The sequence below is a fragment of the Eptesicus fuscus genome, chromosome 2, assembly GCF_027574615.1.
Source record: "Eptesicus fuscus isolate TK198812 chromosome 2, DD_ASM_mEF_20220401, whole genome shotgun sequence".
Taxonomy (NCBI): Eukaryota; Metazoa; Chordata; class Mammalia; order Chiroptera; family Vespertilionidae; genus Eptesicus; species Eptesicus fuscus.
Window position 1 is genome coordinate 43,999,019 of NC_072474.1, and position 19,968 is coordinate 44,018,986.

The window sequence follows — 19,968 nt, forward strand, 5'->3', positions numbered from 1 at the left end:
TCTCTTCTAGGGTAACGTAAGTCATGGATATGTATAAAATTTATATAGTTTAAGTTTTGCTGCTTAGAATGAAAATATCAGTGATTATCAAAATATCAGGGAATTTGATTATCTTGTTTATATTGGCAGTGCTCATTGTCTTGAAAAATTGTATGTATAAGGACTAAATAACTGAATTGAGTATGTATTTATGTAAGGGTCTGTTTGTTCCAAAGCATCCCAGACATTACAGTTGCATTTAATTCGAAAAATTTGAAAGTTTCTACTCAACAGTCTTCTTTTTTTGTTAATCTTCACCCAAGCATTTTTCCCCCATTGATTTTTCTAAAGAGAATGGAAGGTAGGGGGAGAGAAAGAGAGAAACAAAGATGTGAGAGAGATACAGATTGGTTGCCTCCCCCATGAGCCCCCACCGACCAGGGCAGGAATCGAGCCTGCAACTGAGATACATACGTGCCCTTGACAGGAATCAAACCCAGGGCAGAACCCTTCAGTCCGAAGGCCAATGCTCTAATCACTTGCCAAACCGTCCAGGACTCAACAGCTTTCTTACCAAACAAATAAAATTTTCAGTAATTTAACAACACATGATTTTGGTTTGGACTCCACTTGATTGCCTTATCAAAGAATTTTGTTTTTGGTTTCTTTTTCCCCTTTATTCTGTTCTTGCTATGCAGATATCTTACATCTTGTCATTATTATTCCCTCACTCCCCACCTTCCACTTTGTATTTGGAGTCACATGTGACATATGGTCTGTTTTAGTAACATTATGTTTTCACATGTTGGATTAGCTCAGAAATCAGGCTTTCACTGTTTTCTATACAGTAGATCATTCAAAACAGATTCAAGATGATGTTAGTTTCTTGCTAACTCAGCAGGATTAAGTATTTCATCTCAAGAGTAGTGAACATTTTATTAAAATTTGAGATCTTTGTTTATAAAAGTAAAGTTGAGGAAAATATCTTTAAAATATAAAAGGCATATATAGCATGAAATACTTAAACTAACAAATTTAATGTTTTTCTTTTGAGGTTGAAATCTCATCAGTGTTTAGAAGCTGAGTGAAGATTGTAAATTGTAATGCATCCCAGTTTATTTGGAATTTGTTATCCAGAAATATTTTGGTCATTGCTAGTGAAATCATTTTAACTAATAGATTTGAAATTCAGGTAGAGAATAATAGAATTGTTAAGGACCAATAACATAATTTATTCTGTATTTCTAGTTGCATACAATTTCAACCGAAGTGTCTATCAGTTCAGAGTTCCTTCAGAGAAACAGAACCAACAGGATATATGTGAATATATTAATTGGTAGGAATTGGCATATGTGATTTTAGAGGCGGGGTGTGTAAGTCTGAACACTTGGGTGAGAGCTGAGCTGCAGTCCGTGGGTGAAATTTCTTCCTTAGAGTAGCTTCTTCTCTGTTCTTGGGGCCTTTATTACTGATTGAATCAGGCTCACCCAGATTATCTAGGATAATCTTTCTTACTTAAAATAAACTTATTATAGATTTTGATCACATATAAAATACCTTCATGGTAACACCTAAATTTGAATAACTAGAGGCTGCAGCCTAGCTATCTTGACTCAGAAAACTGACCATCACAGTGACCTAGTAACAATACTGTTTCTTAAGCACAGATTTATTTTTGTCAGTTGCACCATATAAATATTTATTTAAATATTATATTTAAAACATAATGAGCTAGTCTCAATTTTTACTGTGAATAAGAAAAGAATGATGCAGTAACTATATTCTAATAACCTTTCAGATTACCTGAACACATTTACAAATTTCCTTTTTGTTAAAAAATTATTTAATTTTTCTTTTAGTCCTCTACTTATTCAACTCTTATATTATTTTTTTTTTTGCTTAATGTTGTGCTCTCTTCAATTTCTTATCATTGATTTCAAACATAAAATTCAGGCTGTATGTACAACGTAGTGATACTTGGCATTCATCAGATATTTGTTAGAAGAAAGATTATTTCACAGTTCTTATATGTTCTCTTTAAAGTTCATCTTAGTGTTACATTTGTTTTTTATAAATACTGCCACTATATTGCTGACTTATATTTGGCACATGATTCCTAAATATTTTTGTCATATTTTATTCTGTGAAACTATATTGTTTTTATAACAAACAGAAGTTATTTTTAAACAGCGATCCAGAGTTTCAGGATGAAAACTCTAATGATTTCTTGAAAAACCTGGCTTGTATTGGAAACAGTGTTTTGGTATACACTTCATTACCTCTGGGAGAAACTTTGATATTCTACCAAGGATCATGGATCTGCTGCATTAAAATAATGCTTCAAAACTCAATAGGATCCTAAAGTTTTGGCAAACTCTGAGAAGCTTGATGAATTTTTATTCTAAATCATTGTAAGCATGAAAAATTTTAGGCTAATGGCAAACACTTTGGAAATCTCTCATAGATATGAATATGTATGGATATCCAAATTAAATTATTAGTTAATGGAGTGTGTACACTTTAATAAATTACGATGTTTTTGTTTTATGTTAAAATCAGTACTATTGAGGTATTATTATGCCTAGTTTACAACCTAAGCATATACTTTTCCTCACAGGACAGATTTCTGTTTAGGTAATGATTGTCATCATAAGAGACTCTTATTCATTTCTAATGGCCATATCATGCCTTTGATCAATTATTTAACAAGTTAACTCATTTAAGAGTATTTTTATGTTAGATGCTTATATTTTTGAGGTACCGTTCTAGACACTGGCGATGTATTTGAACAAGACCAACATTGTTCCTGCCATCATTATCTAGTGAATAACAACTACATTAAATAAAAATAAATGTAGTTTTTTTATAGTTGAGATAAGTGCTACAAAAGAATAGTATAATGTAGAATCTTATCTACTAAAGAGGGAATATGCAAATTGACCATCATGCCATCACAAATATGGCGGAGCCCATAGCCAAAAGATGGCAGCACCCAGTCCCCTTAGCCCCGCCGGAGTCCCCCAGTCCTTTCAGCCCTGCCGGAGGGGGTCGCAGGCGTGCGGTGTGGCCAGATCCGCCCTCAGCCGCCCAGGGCCAGCCCGAGGTGCAGGCAAGCCTCGGATGGCAGCTGTCCAGCTGCCTAGGGCAGGCCTGAAGCACAGGAAGCCTTGGATGGCGGCTGCCCAGCTGCATAGGGCCGGCCCAAGGCGCAGGCAAAGCCTCGGATGGTGGCTGCCCAGCTGATGCCCGAGGCACAGGAAGCCTTGGATGGCGGCTGCCCAGCTGCATAGGGCCGGCCCAAGGCGCAGGCAAAGCCTCGGATGGTGGCTGCCCAGCTGATGCCCGAAGCACAGGAAGCCTTGAATGGTGGCTGCCCAGCCACCCAGGGCCGGCCAAGGCTTGCACTGTTGGCAGTGGCAGCAGCAGAGGTTTGATGGGGGTGTCACCGTCCCCTGATCGCCGGGTCGCCTCCCACCCCTGAGGGCTCCGGGACTGTGAGAGGGGGCAGGCCAGGCTGAGGGACCCCCCTCCTCTAGTGCATGAATTTTCATACACTGGGCCTCTAGTAGATTATATTACAGAAGGAACAAATTTATTTTGGGGGAATAAAACAGTATTTCTTGAGGAAGTCACATTTAATTGAGGAATGGATAATAATACTAGTTAACACTTAGATAGTGATTGCTATATGCCAGGCACTATTCTAGGATCTTATTATATATTAACTCATTTTAACCTCAGCATAACTCAAGTCAGGTTGGTGCTGTTGCTTCCTCATTTTTCAGAAAAGGAAACTGCAGCATAGAGAGGTTAGCAAACTTCCCCAAGGTCACAGAACTAATGAGTGTTAATCCTAAAATTGAACCCAGACAGAATAATCTGTTCTCTTAACCACTCTGTTTAATGATAGAATTTGACTGGGAGAAGGGAATGGGGAAGATAATTTTAAGCAATGGGAATCCATGTGCTAGTACTTAAGACAGGAAGAAGGGAGGAAGGCCAATGTACATGGAAGTTGGTGAGCAAGAGATACAATAACAAAAAATAAAGCTAGAGAGGAAGTTATACATTTAGATTTATTAATTATTATTTCATCATTTAGACTTTAATATGAAAATATATTGGAAGGGACTAAGAGTGTGAGAAGCTCAATTAAGAGACAGTGGTGTTAATCTAATAGATGATGCTGGCTTGGACCCAGCAGATGGAACAAACTGTACAGATTCTGCAAACAGTTGGGAGATAGAAATACCAGAACATATTGTTTGGATTTGAGAAAGGGAGATTGCTCTGAAGTTTCTAACTGTAGAAGCTGCCAGGGTAGTGGTACTATTTACTGAAATAGTACTAAAGGGAGCAGGCTTATGGAGCAAACTATATGCTCATTTTTAGTTCTGTTGAGTTTGAGATGACTTTTATATTAAAGTGAGAAATAGTCTGTATAAGCCTGGAGTTCAGAAGAGAGTTCTGGGCTTGAGATAAAAATTGAGAGTTCTTCAGCCTTGGTAATAATGAGGAGAAAACACAATATGAAGACCCAGAATTAGGTGGGGGAACTAGAAACATTTAAAATTGTGGTAAGAGAGATGCCAGTCTACAGAGTAAACTTCGAGAGATAGCCAGACAGCTGTAAGGAAAACTTACGAAGTGTGGTTAGATGGAAAGCAAAGGAATGCAGCTTTCGATTTTGGTTTTCTGATAGTATTATTTCCTTTTTCCTTCTAGAACTTCATAGTTGTACTAAATTACTTGGAGTTCAACTTTGTATGCTCTTTTATTAATTGAATTGAAGATTTTCTTTCCAGTTCTCGTTTTTCTTTTCTTCTTTAGTGGTCTTTCAAATTTAATTCTCTTTAAGTTCCTGTTTAGTCACATGGAGTCTTTCATCTGAAAGTGATGGCTTTTATTTAGAGCATTTTTAATTTTAGTGTTTCAATCCATTCTGTATTTTGCTACCATCTCTGAGAGTTTCAACTTCCGAAATGTGACCATTCCATATCCTGCCCTCACACTTTACTTGACTGCCTGTATGTAGACCATTTCCCATTTCTACTCCCCCATGTAAGACCAGACCTTGAACTAATTGTTACCGAGTTAATTCCTTTTACTGGATTTCCTACTCTGAAATTCTCCTTTCCTATCTTCTAACTCATTTTTCTACTTTTTATTTTCACCACACCTCTGCGCAATTTTCACTATTCCTAGTAGTCTCATTGTACCTTCACTTTTTTTTTTTTTTAATCCTCACCTGAGGATGCTTTTCCATTGATTTTTAGAGAGAGTGGAAGAGAGAGGGAAAGACAGAGAGAGACACATCACATCGATGTGAGAGAAACACATCTATGGGTTTCCTCCTGCAAGTGCCTTGACCTGGGCCCAGGCCAGGGAGGAGCCTGCATCCAAGGTACTTGCCCTTGACCAGAATCAAACCCGGGATCCTTAGGTCCACAGGCCGATGCTCTATCCCCTGAGCCAAACCGGCTAGGGTGCACCTTCACTTTTTTATCTTTGCCATCTATATTTTGTGATAACCTTCTTTCTTACCTAACCTTGAATCCACTTTGTATGGATGTTCACAGTATTGCAATTTCTTTTAAACCCTTAATCTCTTCTGAAATAACCTTATTTAAAATCCCATCCACTTGTAAGCCCAGTTGTACTTTTCTCGTTCTTATATTAATTCGTTTACAAATATATATACATTTGCTACTATGTCAGACAGTGTGTTAGTCACTAAGGTTACTGATGAAGGAAAAGTATAACCCTCAGAACTGTGCTATCTCATTCATAGATCTGTTAGAAAATAAAATTATATCATAATATTGATTGTGCCTAACAAAATTTTTATTATGTAGTCTTAGAAGGCCCCAGGATATTACAAACAATCCCACATCAATTTTCTGTTCTTTCTCCATAGTCATGATTCAGGATATTTCTACTTTTCTCAAGTTTCTGAACTCAATTTCACAGACCTTTTGTTGGACCCAGGCTATGAAAATAATCTGTTCCTAGCTCCCAATTTTCCCTTCCCTTCAAAAATTTTTTATATCTTCACCCAACCTTTTTCTTCTCCTTTAGGGGAAGGATCACTTTTTTCCAAAGGTAAGCCTTTCTGTATATTTTTCCTGATGTGTTTTCCATGGGAGAAAACTCAAGATGAAAAAATATTACTTAATGTATTGTTTTATTACACATTGATCCTGTTATTCTCTATACTTGGTAATTATGTAGTTAATATAGAGTTTGAAAATCTCTTTTAAAATATCATTTGTACTATATGTTAATATCTTTAGTGAGATGTATTATTTTGTTATTAAAATGTTGTATTCATAACATATTTGTTTTGTTTTATTCAGAGAGACTGGTGGTAGTGGCTGAACACTGTGAACAGAGCCTAGAAGACTTACTCCGAGAAAGGAAACCTGTGAGGTACTATGTAATATCAGGAAAATTAATTGAAAAGCAGAAGTTGGCAAATAAAAAGCCATTTTAACTAACAATGGCAGTGTTTTAGTTTCTTCTATTACTTGTTTAATGATAAAACCCAGGTGCAGATTTTCATTTTGGGAAATTTAATTTATAGACCTTATAGAAATTTATTGTTGACATTATCCAGTGTTCAACTTTTGTTAAGTAGGCATTCTCTGAAGCACTTGACAAAAAAATTCCTATGGAGAATATATGTGACAATTTGAAATCTTCTTAGCACTAAGCAGTTCTGTAGCTGAGATTAAGAGTATTTTCCTGACAGGGGTACTTGGTAACTTATACAGGATACTAGTATTCCTAGGGACACAATGAACTGTATTATTTAAAGACCCTGTTGAAGAGTATAGAAAAATAATATCATGGTTTAGGTGAAATTTAATGCAACAGTTTAAATTCAATTATTTCAAGACTCAGTATATTTATTTTCTATTTCAGGCATTCTTGGCAAGAAGAGCATATGGTCTAAGTTTTATTATAAATATTCTATTAAATGAGCTTCTTCACAGATTTTTTTGAAAATATCTTAAAATTTCTTTAATGCATAAAGAAAGCTACACCAAACCAATGAAAAGTGCTTTCCAGGAGTCTTTATAGGATTATACTTACTCTAGTTTAAAAATACTATTTTTGCTGAATACTTTTTATTTGCTGCTCTATTCTAGATGAAAATAAATCTTTTTCAAGGGAGAAAAATATGTATCTTACTAAATGGTAGTAATTTAATAGAAGTAAACCAAATAAATTGAATAAAAGTACTTTCGGTGCTCCTTTAAATGATTTGGTTTTAAGCAGTCTCTGGCATGAAATATGCAGATATCAAGTATATTATTACCTTACTTGCTTCTTTAGAAAAGTCTAATCTGACCATAGGAATTAAAAGTCATTTTTCTATTTATTTAGAAATAACTTACTCTTACTTAGTAAATGTGTTTTATAATTATAATTCTTGCATGTCACAAATTTTTTATTTTATTTTTTAAGAATATATTACTCTGTGATCACCAGTTTAAATTTATACTTTATAGGCTACAGATGCTGTGAAAGATATTTGACATTAAAATTGAAAACCAATTGTAGCCACATCTTTATTGAAAAAAAAAACACTTTATTTTAATTCAGGCTGGGTTAAATTAGAATAAAAATTTATAATCCATTATATATGATGAAGAAATCTCTAACTAGCTAATCAGCCTTGGACAATTCTCTTAATCGTTTTCCTTATCTGTAAAACAAGGAGTTTCACTTGATATAGGGATAATTCTAAAGTATGTTATTCTCAACTTCATATTTTATTTAATGTGCATTACATTTGGTAATATAATATTGACCAATTGCCTTTACAAGTACATATTTTTATGTTTTCTTATACCAGTACTAGAGGCCCAGTGCACGAATTCATGCACCAGTGGGGTCCCTCAGACTGGCCTGTGGGATGGGGCTGAAACTGGCTCTCTGACATCCCCCGAGGGGTCCCGGATTGCAAGGGTGCAGGCCAGGCTGAGGGACCCCACCGGTGCACAATTGTGGCCTGGGAGGAACGCGAGAGGTTGGCCAGCCAGGGAGAGACCACGGGAGGGCTCCAGGGCGTGTCTGGCCCATCTCGCTCAGTCCCAATCTGCCAGACCCCAGCAGCAAGCTAACCTACCAGTTGGAGCATCTGCCCCCTGGTGGTCAGTGCACGTCATAGCAACCAGTTGACCGGTCGACTCTCTTCCCCCAGGTGGCCAGTGCACGTTATAGCGACTGGTCAACCAGTCAACTGCCTGCCCCCTGGTGGTCAGTGCAAGTCATAGCAAGCAGTTGAGCGGCCTTAGCATATCGTTAGCATATTACGCTTTGATTGATTGAACGGCTGACCAGACGACCAGACACTTAGCTTATTAAGCTTTTATTATATAGGATACATATTAACCTATTATTGTCCTTTAAATGGTAGATTTCTTGACAGAAGAATCTGTGATCAAATCTAAGTGTAAAATTATAGTGCTGTAATTTAAAAGAAAATATTTGCACAAGAATAGTCCCAGAAACATTATTCAAAGTAGCCCCAAACTGGGAGGAACTCAAATGTCCATTAGTGGGAGAGTGGGATAAGCAAATAAGGGTATATAAATCAACAGTACTGATATATGCAACAACATGATGAACCTTAAAATTATTATGCTGAGCAAAAGAAGCCAGACACAATAGATTGTATTCTTCTATATATGTGATGTTCTAGAAAAATCAAAACTCATCCATGGTGGTAGATATAAAAACAGTGGTTGGGGAAGGGGTAATAGAAGAACTTGTTTAAAATAGCCTTGAGGGACTGGAATGCTATAATGGTAATTTTTTTCCTTTTTGTTCAGGATATTACATGGTATGTGTTTTTTTTTTTAAACTTGTAAAAACTCACTGAGATATACACTTAAGATATGTACATTTCACCTATGTAAATTATACCTTCTTTTTTTAAAAAAAAATGTTTTTATTGATTTCAGATAGAGGAAGAGAGAGAGAGAGAGAAATAGAAACGTCATCTATTGGCTGTCTCCTGCACGCCCTCTACTGGGAATCAAGCCCGAAACCTGGGCATGTGCCCTGACTGGGAATCAAACCATGACCTCCTGGCTCATGGGTTGATTCAACCACTGAGTCACCCAAACTGGGCTATACCTTCTTTTTTAAAAAAAGCCTGTTAAGTTATTTTTTTACTATAATATAGCCACAATATTATGTTGTTAATTAAGATGCTTGATCCAGTGGCATACTTCTGTGTATTTCTTTGTTTCTATAAGAAGAAATAATTTGAATTCGTTATTGCTTCTTAACAAATTACCACAACACTTAGTGGTTTAAAATAGCAATAAACATTTATTATTTCATACAATTTCTCTAGGTCTGGAATTCATAAATGGATTAACTGGGTTATTCTAGTTCAGGATCTCATGAGGTTGCGATCAATATATCAGTTGGGACTTTAGTCATCTGAAAGCTTGACTGGAGTCGGATGATCTATTTCTGAGATAGCTCATTCATTTTGTGCCAGTTGTTGATAGGAGGCTTTAGTTCCTCCCTGTCTAGATGGCCTTTCCACAGCCTCTTCGGAGCCTGGTGGGTAAGAAATAATGTTCTCAAAATTATTCAGTATTCACTTATGGTATTTGGGGCAGAATAAAGGAAGTACTTTACCGTATGAAGAGAGAGGGTAGAGTATTAAGAGAATATCCAGAAGTACTAGAGCTGGAATAGGGTCTCCACAGACATAGCTATACTACTATCCGAATTGCTCTATATCGGAATTGATGTTACTCATGGTCTTGTTTTCTCAGCCATTCCAAAGGACTTTGAAACTACTAGAGTAGTTTTCTGATCATCAGGATGGTAAACTGTAGAATGTTCCTTCTGATCTCCACGTTTTCCTCTCTGTGCATATATGTTCTTCCTTTACTTTCTAAAAGAACTAAAGCAGAAAAGAGAAGCTGGTTACTCAGAAGAGAAATTTCCATTTTCATTATTTAACCTCAACTCTGTCATTTTGTGTGTGTTTTTTACTTTCACTTGTACTATATAAGGATAAAGTTTATATTATTTTGCCAATAAGAGTAAATCCATTAGCTTATGAAATGTATTATTTTTCTGTGTTCATTATTTTGTTTTAGAGATGATAAATCTCATAACAGTGAACACCAATAGTTTCAATAGTGTAAAGGTATAAAGAAGCCACCTTCTTCAATGCCTTTGTATATGTCTTCATGAGGATAAAATGCTATAGGTGAAAGCATATTCTTTGAGCAAGTAGATGAACATGAGTAGGATTAAATGCAAATTTCATATTGTCTTTTATGCCATTTACATTTTACAACAGTCTTTTTCATTTATTTAAAATAGAACATGCAGCCCTGGCCAGTGTGGCTCAGATGGTTGGGCTTTGTCCTGTGCATTGGGGGTTGGGGAAGGGTGGAGTTGCTGGTTTGATAACCAGTCAGGGCACATGCCTAGGTTGCAAGCTCCATCCTGGTGAGGGGCATGATGGAGGGAGCCGATTGATGTTCCGTTCTCACATAGGTGTTTCTTTTTCTCCCTCTCTCTTCCCCTCTCTCTAAAAATCAATTAAAATATTTAAAAAAATAAAAGAACACGCAGTAACTTTTATGTATATATAATGTATATATAGTCGTGTAATATATATAAATTTTTGTAAATAAAGTACTATTTTTTTTTCAGCATTATGGTCATAGACTAAAATTCAATATTTTTCTTGTTCTTTTTGGAATGCAACATTCAGCACTTACTGTCTTTGAGTAGAAATGTATCGGTCAGGGTCAGTTTTAAGTTGTTATCTGATCCATCCACCTAAATTAGTTTTGTAGAAAACTGTTTGACTTTTCACATATTTGGATTGCATTAGTCTCCAATAACAGAGCAGGTTTCATGTGCAGAGTTGATGTGCTGCAATTTTAATTAATTCTGTAACCTTTTTATGGAGAGTGAAAAGATGTTCTTATGGCTGGTAAATCACTTCTTTCCCCAACTGCCAAAAGTAAACACCCTGCACCTGTAAAAAAGGCTGATGCAGAGTAAACAGGAAATATATTTAGATGAGGTTGCAATTTGAGAACCACGAATTTTACTTGTCCATCTGCCTCTAACTGTTGCAAAACTGTAAGCTGCTAGTTGTCTGGTAGTTACTTACAGTTGATTGTCTAAACTTAAACATCATTCAAGACGTATATCTTAACTAGATTTACATTTTAAGTCTTTTGTAAAATTGGTTGGATGGGGAGTAGAAGCATGAAACCTAGAAACCTAGAGAAGAATTTTGTGCCAATTTACTCACTAATTTTTTTCATAACAAATTTAATATCATTGAACTAAACAATAATGCCCTAAAACATTATAGTAGTAATTTGTATTACAAATATATTATAATATCTGGAGGTTTCAGGTCCTACTAGAAAATTGAGCATTCTCTCTTTTTATAATTTTAATGGCTGTAGAACCCTTTCAAGAATTCATGTTATCCAAACAAAATAATTATTTTTTATGACCTGGAGGTATTATTGAGTCAGTCTTTTGTAAATAAATTTATTTGTGAAGATAGTTTAATAACCTGGTTTGAAAGAGAAAACTCCTCACCATTTTTTAAGAGTCTAAGCCTGAATAAGAATAATTAATAATTGGAGAATATTGTTCTCCTTTTAATGTTTTTTATGTTACTTGTACCAGAATTCAATTTTGTCAATATTTCTCTCCAGTTTTAGTTAACTGATCAAAATTATTTGTTGGAAACATAGAAGCATGAAATTAAATTAAACTCCTATAACCAGTAGGTTTCTAGTAAAAAACTAAAGTGTTTAGAAGATATGTTTGAAAATCATTTTCCCTTTGATGCCTGTGAATATATGTTTAATTGCTACCCTCAGCCAGATTCAAGATATTGAAAAGTGGAGAAATGTAAATCTCAACTCCTTTCTGAAAGATTTTCCAGAGAATATTAAAAAACAGATACATCTTCATCACTCCTATTAAAGGAAGCATGAGGAAATGGTTGGCCTTTTATGTGTAGGTGCTATTTGGGAAGTATTTTCCCTTTCTGTTACTGTTATGCAGAGCATGAACTTCTGCTTAATCTATAAACATGCCAGCAAGTGTAGTTCATAGACAGATATTCAGCAGAATTTTGGCACATACAGGAAAGTTTCTGCATTGTCCTTAAATATGCAAGTGAAGAAGGGTGAGTAGTGCAGGTATGTTTCTTTAATAAAATGTAGTTTGTCATATGTTTTTAGGGTTATGGTTCTGAAAATTTACCAGAGAATGCTCAGCATTGTAGAGGTTGTACATGGAGACTTTGATGGGAAGCAGGCTATGCCTGCAGCTGTTCACTAGCTTGATGGAAAACATGATCTGACTTAACTCAGATGAGTAAGTTTTACTTGCCCCTATTAAAAGATTGCCTACTCACTGAATTATATATTCCAAAGAATTTTGGACACATTGTAGAATGCAGTCCAGAGTTAGATAATGAGCCACATGGCATAGTCATCGGAAATAGATAGTAGTATCCTTATTTTAGGATGTTACCTGATGGTGGAAGTTGAGGCACATTTTCTTTCTTCAAGGGCCCTAGTTTCAAAGTGCATTTGAAATTATTGCTGTGTAGTCAAGTAACTTAGAGATTTATATAATTGATGTATATTTTCCTTTCTATTTTAGTCTAAATAGAGAAAATAATACCAAAAGATGCTCTTTTCTCAGGCTTGGAATCCTGCAGCTACCTTTTGCATTCATCCTCTCCGGTATCCTATATCCTATTCATTGTCAAATATCGTTAATACAGCCTTGGTGCTATTTCTTACATCTCTGCCATCCTCTACAATCTTTAGTTCAGCTCTTCATCATCAAATAGCCCGACTATAGCATGGCAACCTTCTCTCAACTGGTCTTCCTGCCGTTAGTCTTTCCATATTCCAGTCATTCCTACTTTCTGCTAGTATATTAATATTTTAAAAAATCAGTTCATTCCCTGCTCAAAAACATTTGGCTGCTCTCCATTGTGTGTGTGTGTGTGTGTGTGTGTGTGTGTGTGTGTGTGTGTGAAGAAAATACATTATATAGTCATAAGACATGACTTCAGTCTAATTCTGTATTTCCAAATAGTGTCTAAATTGTACAAGTAGTTTTTATTGTTACCAATATATACTTGAGAAGATTGAGTGCCTGAGAATTTAAATATACCACGAGAACTGTGCTTTTTGTCCAACAGTGTATTTTCATTCCTTAGCGCAATGTATAGCACTTGTTCAAGGAATTCACTTAACTCTCTCTGTAACCCTCTATACTATTACACTGAACCAAAGCAAAAATTGTGTTTTCCTTCTCCAAATTATTTTATTATATTGGTTCTCTTTAGTTGCAAGGTAATTTTCCCCTTCTAGCTTGTAATTGTTTGCCTACAATTATAGAATTAAGAAAGGTATGGTTTACCTTCCCTAATTAACTATACCCTTTTGACATGTATACTATAATTTTTATTTTTTTTGTGTGTCCTAAAGAATAACTTCTTATAAGAATTTGTGTGTAGTTAATGTGTTGTAAATTAACTTGAATGAACTAAATATGTTTTTAGTTTAGTCACACAGTTTGAATTCTCCTTCCTTCAACTTTCTTTTAAATCATGTGCCATAATTTTATTTCCCAGACAAATGACTTTTGGTGAAAATATTATGCAATTGTTATTTTGGTAATTTGTTAATTATTTTCTTGAAAAATTTTAAACTATTTTTATTGTTGATACTATTACATATATCTCCATTCCTCCCCCTTCCCCCCCCATTCCCCACCTGCACCCAGTCCCTGCCCCTCCTTCTCTCTGACCATCACTCACTGTTGCCTGTGTATATAGGTTATGCATATATGTTCTTTGGTTACTCTCTTCACCTTCTTTCATCCAGTGCCCCCACTCCCCTCCCCTCTGATAACTGTCTGTCTGTTCCATTGAGGATAATTTTTCTTTTTAAAAACAGAATGATTAAAGGAAACAACTTGTTGACTTCCATTCTCATGGTTCTGAGGAAGAATGCACTTCTAATTTCATTCAGGTTGTTGGCAGAATTCAGTTCCTTGCAATTTTAGGACTGAGCTTCCTGTTTACTATCTTGATTACTGTCCATCGGAAACTGCTCTAGAGGCCATCTGCATCTCCAAAGCTAGCAATGGAGAATCTTGTTCATATCACATCTCCCTCATGCCAGGAATCTCTCATTTCTTCTGTCTCTAACCTCTAGATCTAGATTTCAAGGACTCATATGATAAGGCCAAGCTCACTCAGACAACCCCCTTTCTTAAAGTCAGCTGTGCCATATAACATAATGTGATCATGGGAGAAAAATTCATCATATTTATAGTCTTGGTGATTATGCAAGGTGCACATCAGGGAGCAGATATCTTGGGGACCATCTTACCTATCACAGTTTGTTTAGTAAAAATTTGGGGAAAGTTTTTAGTCTCTTAATAAGTTTGATATTTGGTTTTCTTGTTTGTATTAGTAAGTTATTGTGGCTGAGATGGTGGAAACGGTAGTGCAAGCTTGTCAAACTCGAAGCTAACACGGGCCAAAAAAACAAGGTTTAACTTTATGTGGGCCGCAAAAAAACAAAAGCTTCAATTTTCATAGAAACGTAGGTTTATTTCGATAGAGAAATGCTGAATACAAAGGGCTGAAATAAATGAGTAATCATTAACATAAAAATAATAGAACATTTTAATAAAAACTAATATTTTTTCTTGAACATTAACTTACCAGACACACTGTACAAATTAAGCATAACACAAATAAACCTATTTTTCTTGTTCTCTGAAAGTGAAATATTTTCTGTTGTACACACCAAACAAGTCAGTACAAGACTAATGACATGGCAATCGGCTGCTAAAATATTCCGTTAGTATTAGTGGAGAGAAATAGTGCACCTACACATAAGGGAAATGAATGCCACATGATTATAGTAATCAGTCATTAGCAAACATTGTAGTTCCTTATTAATAACTAGAGGCCCGGTGCATGAAATTCGTGCACGGGGGAGTTGTCCCTCAACCCAGCCTGCACCCTCTCCAATCTGGGACCCCTTGAGGGATATCCAACTGCCCGTTTAGGCCCGATCCCACTGGGCAGTCGGACATCCCTCTCACAATCCAGGACTGCTGCCTCCCAACTGCGCGACTGCCTGCCTTCCTGATTGCCCCTAACCACTTCTGCCTGCCAGCCTGATCACCCCATAACCACTCCTCTGCCAGCCTGATTGATGCCTAACTGCTCCCCTGCCAGCCTTTTGCCCCTAACTGCCCTCCCCTGCAGGTCTGGTCACCCCTAACTGCTCTCCCCTGCAGGCCCGGTCACCCCTAACTGCCCTCCCCTGAAGGCCTGGGTCACCCCCTAACTGCCCTTCCCTGCAGGCCTGGTTGCCCCCAACTTCCCTCCTCTGCCGGCCTGGTCACCCATAACTGCCCTCCCCTGCAGGCTTGATCGCCCCCAACTGCCCTCCCTTGCAGACCTGGTCCCTCCCAATTGCTCTCCCCTGCTGGCCTGATCACCCACAACTGCCCTCCCCTGCCAGCCATCTTGTGGTGGCCATCTTGTGTCCACATGGGGGCAGCCATCTTGTGTCCACATGGGGGCATCCATCTTGTGTGTTGGAGTGATGGTCAATCTGCATATTACTTTTTATTAGATAGGATAGAGGCCTGGTGCACAGGTGGGGGCCAGCTGGTTTGCCTTGAAGGGTGTCCCGGATCAGAGTTGGGGTTCCCTTGGGGTGTGGGGCGGCCTGGATGAGGGGCCTGTGGTGGTTTGCAGGCCGGCCACGTCCCCTGGCGACCCAAGCGGAGGCCCTGGTATCTGGGGTTTATTTATCTTCTACAATTGAAACTTTGTAGCCTTGAGCAGAACCAAGCCTTCCGCTTGCTCCATGCGGCAGCCATTTCTGTTGGGATTTATCTTCTATAATTGAAACTTTGTAGCCTTAAGCCGAGGCCTGGGCCAGCCAGGGTGTGTGGAAAGCTTGGCTTCCTCCATTGCCGGGGCAACCCTAGCCTCCTGCTCTTCCCAGCTCTGTGGCTGCCGCCATTTCTGTTTGGATTTATGTATCTTCTATCATTGAAACTTTATAGCCTTGGGTGGAGGCCTAGGCCAGCAAGGGCAGGTGGAAAGCTTGGCTTCCTCCATTGCCTGGGAAACCCAAGCCTCCCTCCTGCTCTCTGTGGCCGGAGCCATCTTGGTTGGGTTTATTTGCATATTCACTCCTGATTGGCTGGTGGGCATGGCTGGTGGGTGTAGCGGAGTGATGGTTAATTTGCATATTACTCTTTTATTAGATAGGATATTTGATATTGAATCTATGATCTCCCTCAATTTAATGTTTGTATATAGTCCTCATATTCAATTTTTGCCATGTGAATATCCAGTTGTCCCAACTTTATTTGTTTAAAGGACTTTCCTTTTCCTTGCTTTGGTGCTTTTAGGTCTGTTTTTGGCCTTCTGTTTTGTTTTATTTATCTACTAGAGGCCTGATGCACGAAATTCATGCAAGGGGCTTGGCCCTCGCAGCCCCAGCTTCATCCTGGACGTACGTCCAGTAGGACATCTGGTCTAATTAGCATATTACACTTTTATTATTATAGATTTTCCTATCCTTATGTCGGCCTCATACTTTCTTAATTACTCTAGCTTTATATTAAATCTTGAAGTCAGGAAATATACATTTTCCAACGTTGTTCTTTTATTTCAGGATTGCTTTAGCTGTCTTTGATTGTTTGCATTTACATGTAAATTTTATAATAAGTTTCTAAGTTTCTAAAGATGTCTTTTGGGATTGAATTGCATTATGGACCAATTTAGGAACAACTGATATCTGGACAATATTGAGTCACTCAGTTGATGTCCATGTTGTTTGTCTTCAAATTTTTAAGTTTTTTTTAAATTTCTCTTAGTAATATTATATAGTTTACATTGTAGAGTTCTTGCTCTTTTGTTAAGTTTATTCCTAAGTATCTTGTTTTGATACAAGAGTAAATTTTCTATTATTTTGCTGCTAGTATATAAAAAAGCAAGCAGCATAGGCATGTAGTATATAAGAAAACAAGCATGAAATAGGTCAAGAAAAAGAAATATAAGGCATAAAGATCATAAGAAGAGAAGGAAAGGAGGGAGAAGAGGAGGAGGAGGAGGAGTTATAAATCTATTTCTATTCAATGATGGTATGATTGTTTATGTAAAAAATCATAAGGAATCTATAAAAGAACTCTTTGAATTAATAAGTGAGTTTATTAAAGTCATAGGAAACAAGGCCAATAAAAATATCAGCAAAAAATATTATAATATATTGCTCTTCTAGCAGTAAATCACCCAAACTGCTCAGCATCTTCTTTCTTTTTTTTTTTTTAATACATGTTTGTCTTTCTTTTTCCTTCTTTTTTTTTTTTAATATATTTTATTGATTTTTTTACAGAGAGGAAGAGAGAGGGATAGAGAGTTAGAAACATCGATGAGAGAGAAACATCGATCAGCTGCCTCTTGCACACCCCCTACTGGGGATGTGCCCGCAACCAATGTACATGCCCTTGACCGGAATCGAACCTGGGACCCTTCAGTCCCCAGGCCGACGCTCTATCCACTGAGCCAAACCGGTTTCGGCAGCATCTTCTTTCTTAAGTGTGTTAGATTAAATCTCCTTCTTGGAAGATCAGGTGATCCAATGAGATAGAAAATGATCATATAATATAGTCTTTGAATAATATTAAGGTCTAGAGCAGACTCACCAGCTTGTTGTCCCCAAGACTTAGATGTTAAATTGTTTTAGGTAGACAAGGTAACAGAAATCAACAATTTGGGGGCACGTGCTACAAAAAAGGTGACTTGACAGTTTCTGCCCAGTGGTCACCTGAGATGAGTTAGTTGGAAAACCAATATCAAGGTTTTCACAGATGATGAATATTTCTTTAGGTGTTTTAATCAAAGACAGATAATTTTGATTGAACAGAGGGTGATCCTATCTCTGCATGGATATGAGCTACAGTCATAATTGCTAGCAAGGTTATAACTTTTGTAAGAGAGCAAGATTGTATCTGATCTATTACTTGAATAGGTACTTGAATAGAGCCTCAGTGGACAGCAAAATAAAACATTGGGGAAATTATCTTTGTTTGAAACAGAATTGGGAGTGGAAATTGTCAATGTTCTTCCCTGTCATAGAATAAGCCAGATGTGTCCCCCATAAAATTTTAAAATTTGAGCAAGTCTGATCAGTGAACTTTTCAAAATAGCAAAACTATCCCCTAGATACCTAACTGAGTTAGGTTGTCAAGAGGTGTTCATTACAGTTATTCATATGGATGTCACTGTGCTCTGCTAAATGATTTTAGTTTTGGCATAATTAAAGGTTAGAAATTCTTACAAATAATAACTGGCCAAAATTTCATGGAGCTATTTCTGGATGGAAGGTCATGTTATCAGTATGTAAAAGGACCTCTCTCTGCAAAGTCAGGAGGGATATAGCTAGTTAACCTAAAAGCATTCAAGCTAAGAAGGGATTTTTGTCTCTTCCTCTCAAATAGTTATTTGCCTTGACATAGAGGGACATTTTTGCTTATTCTTAATCTTATAATAATATTTCCTTAAAGGCTTGTTGAGAAATATTAAAAAGCATTGAAATAATATTTACATTGTATACTTTAGCACATAAGTGATTATTGTCTGTAGTGTCAAAAGCAGACATGTCAAAAATTCTTTCAAAAGATTTATTAACAGAAACTGACAGAATGTAACAGAAACTAAGGTACTGGAATGGCATTTTTTTCCGTACTTTTTCCTTTTCTCTTGTTAAATGTTAGCCTTGAAAAACTGGGTCTATAATTAACTGGCAGAATTTTAGGAGTTCTTTTCTCTAAATGACCTCTCTCTACACTTTTAAAAAATTAAATTTATTGGGGTGGCATTGGTTAATAGAATTATATAGGTATCAACTGTACAATTCTGTAATACATTATCTATATATTGCATTGTGTGCCCATTACCCAAAGTCAAATTTTCTTCCGTCACCATACATTTGACCTCCTTTACCCTTTACTACCCCTCCACCTCCCTTCCCTCTGTTGTCTGTGTCTAGTCAGCTTTTGTTTGTTTTTCTTGTTGGGACATTCTTTAAGTGGGCACTTTTAAATTTAAAATTTTTTAATTATATAATTCATAAACAGCAGGGCTAGAAAAAAGACACAGTATTTATTAAACATATATGGCATTCTAGTTACTTTGCTACGTGTTTTGCATAGTTAACTTTAAGGTTATTGGCCCTAGTTAGTGAGTGATCTAAGGTTTAGAGAATATCAAATGTCTTCTAATGTCAGGAACCAGGATCACAGTGTAGCATAAACAGTAAACCGTGCTTCTAATAGACCTCTTCTCGCTGTGGCCATTCTTTGAGCAACGGTATTCCAGAATCTGTCTTTGTGAGAGGTGCTGTTCAAGAAGCACAGGGCTTTTGAATGAGCTGCTTTAAATTTCCAAGTCCAATGAGTCCTGTCATTAATTATCAGACTATCTTGCTGCCTTTGTTGGGGGTTTGTTTCCTAGCATCTTGATCAAACTAGAAACCAGAGAACCCAGTCCTTTCATTTTAGCAGACAAGGAAACAAGCGAAATTGGTTTCCTTGTAACCACAATCTATTGGTATACTTATGGCAGAGTGGGTTCTCTTGTGAGATAGTTGGAGTAGAAAAAAGAAAACTGTGTTGTAATACAAAAGACTATACATGGGATTTATGAGTTCTTGTTCCATTTTGGCCTTCTCAGCCACCTGTCAATTATTTATGCAAATAAAAAATTTAAATTAGAAATGATTTCTTTATTCTATCTAAATTATAGAGGACCTCATAGGGGAAGGACTGAACAAAAATAATTATGATTGAAAGAACATAATTGCCAAAATTTTGTGCAGTAACTTTGTGCTAGACAATGTCCTAAGT

The 19,968-nt window shown here is 36.8% G+C and overlaps 1 protein-coding gene across 1 annotated transcript in view; it reads left to right on the forward strand.

The window, feature by feature from the left end:
- TBCK (TBC1 domain containing kinase) overlaps positions 1 to 19,968 on the forward strand; it is a 182,805-nt gene that overhangs the window by 9,385 nt on the left and 153,452 nt on the right. Inside the window, exon 3 of the mRNA XM_008150249.3 lies at positions 6,336 to 6,408. Coding sequence (XP_008148471.2) covers positions 6,336 to 6,408 — 73 coding nt within the window. The remainder of the gene's footprint in view (positions 1 to 6,335; positions 6,409 to 19,968) is intronic.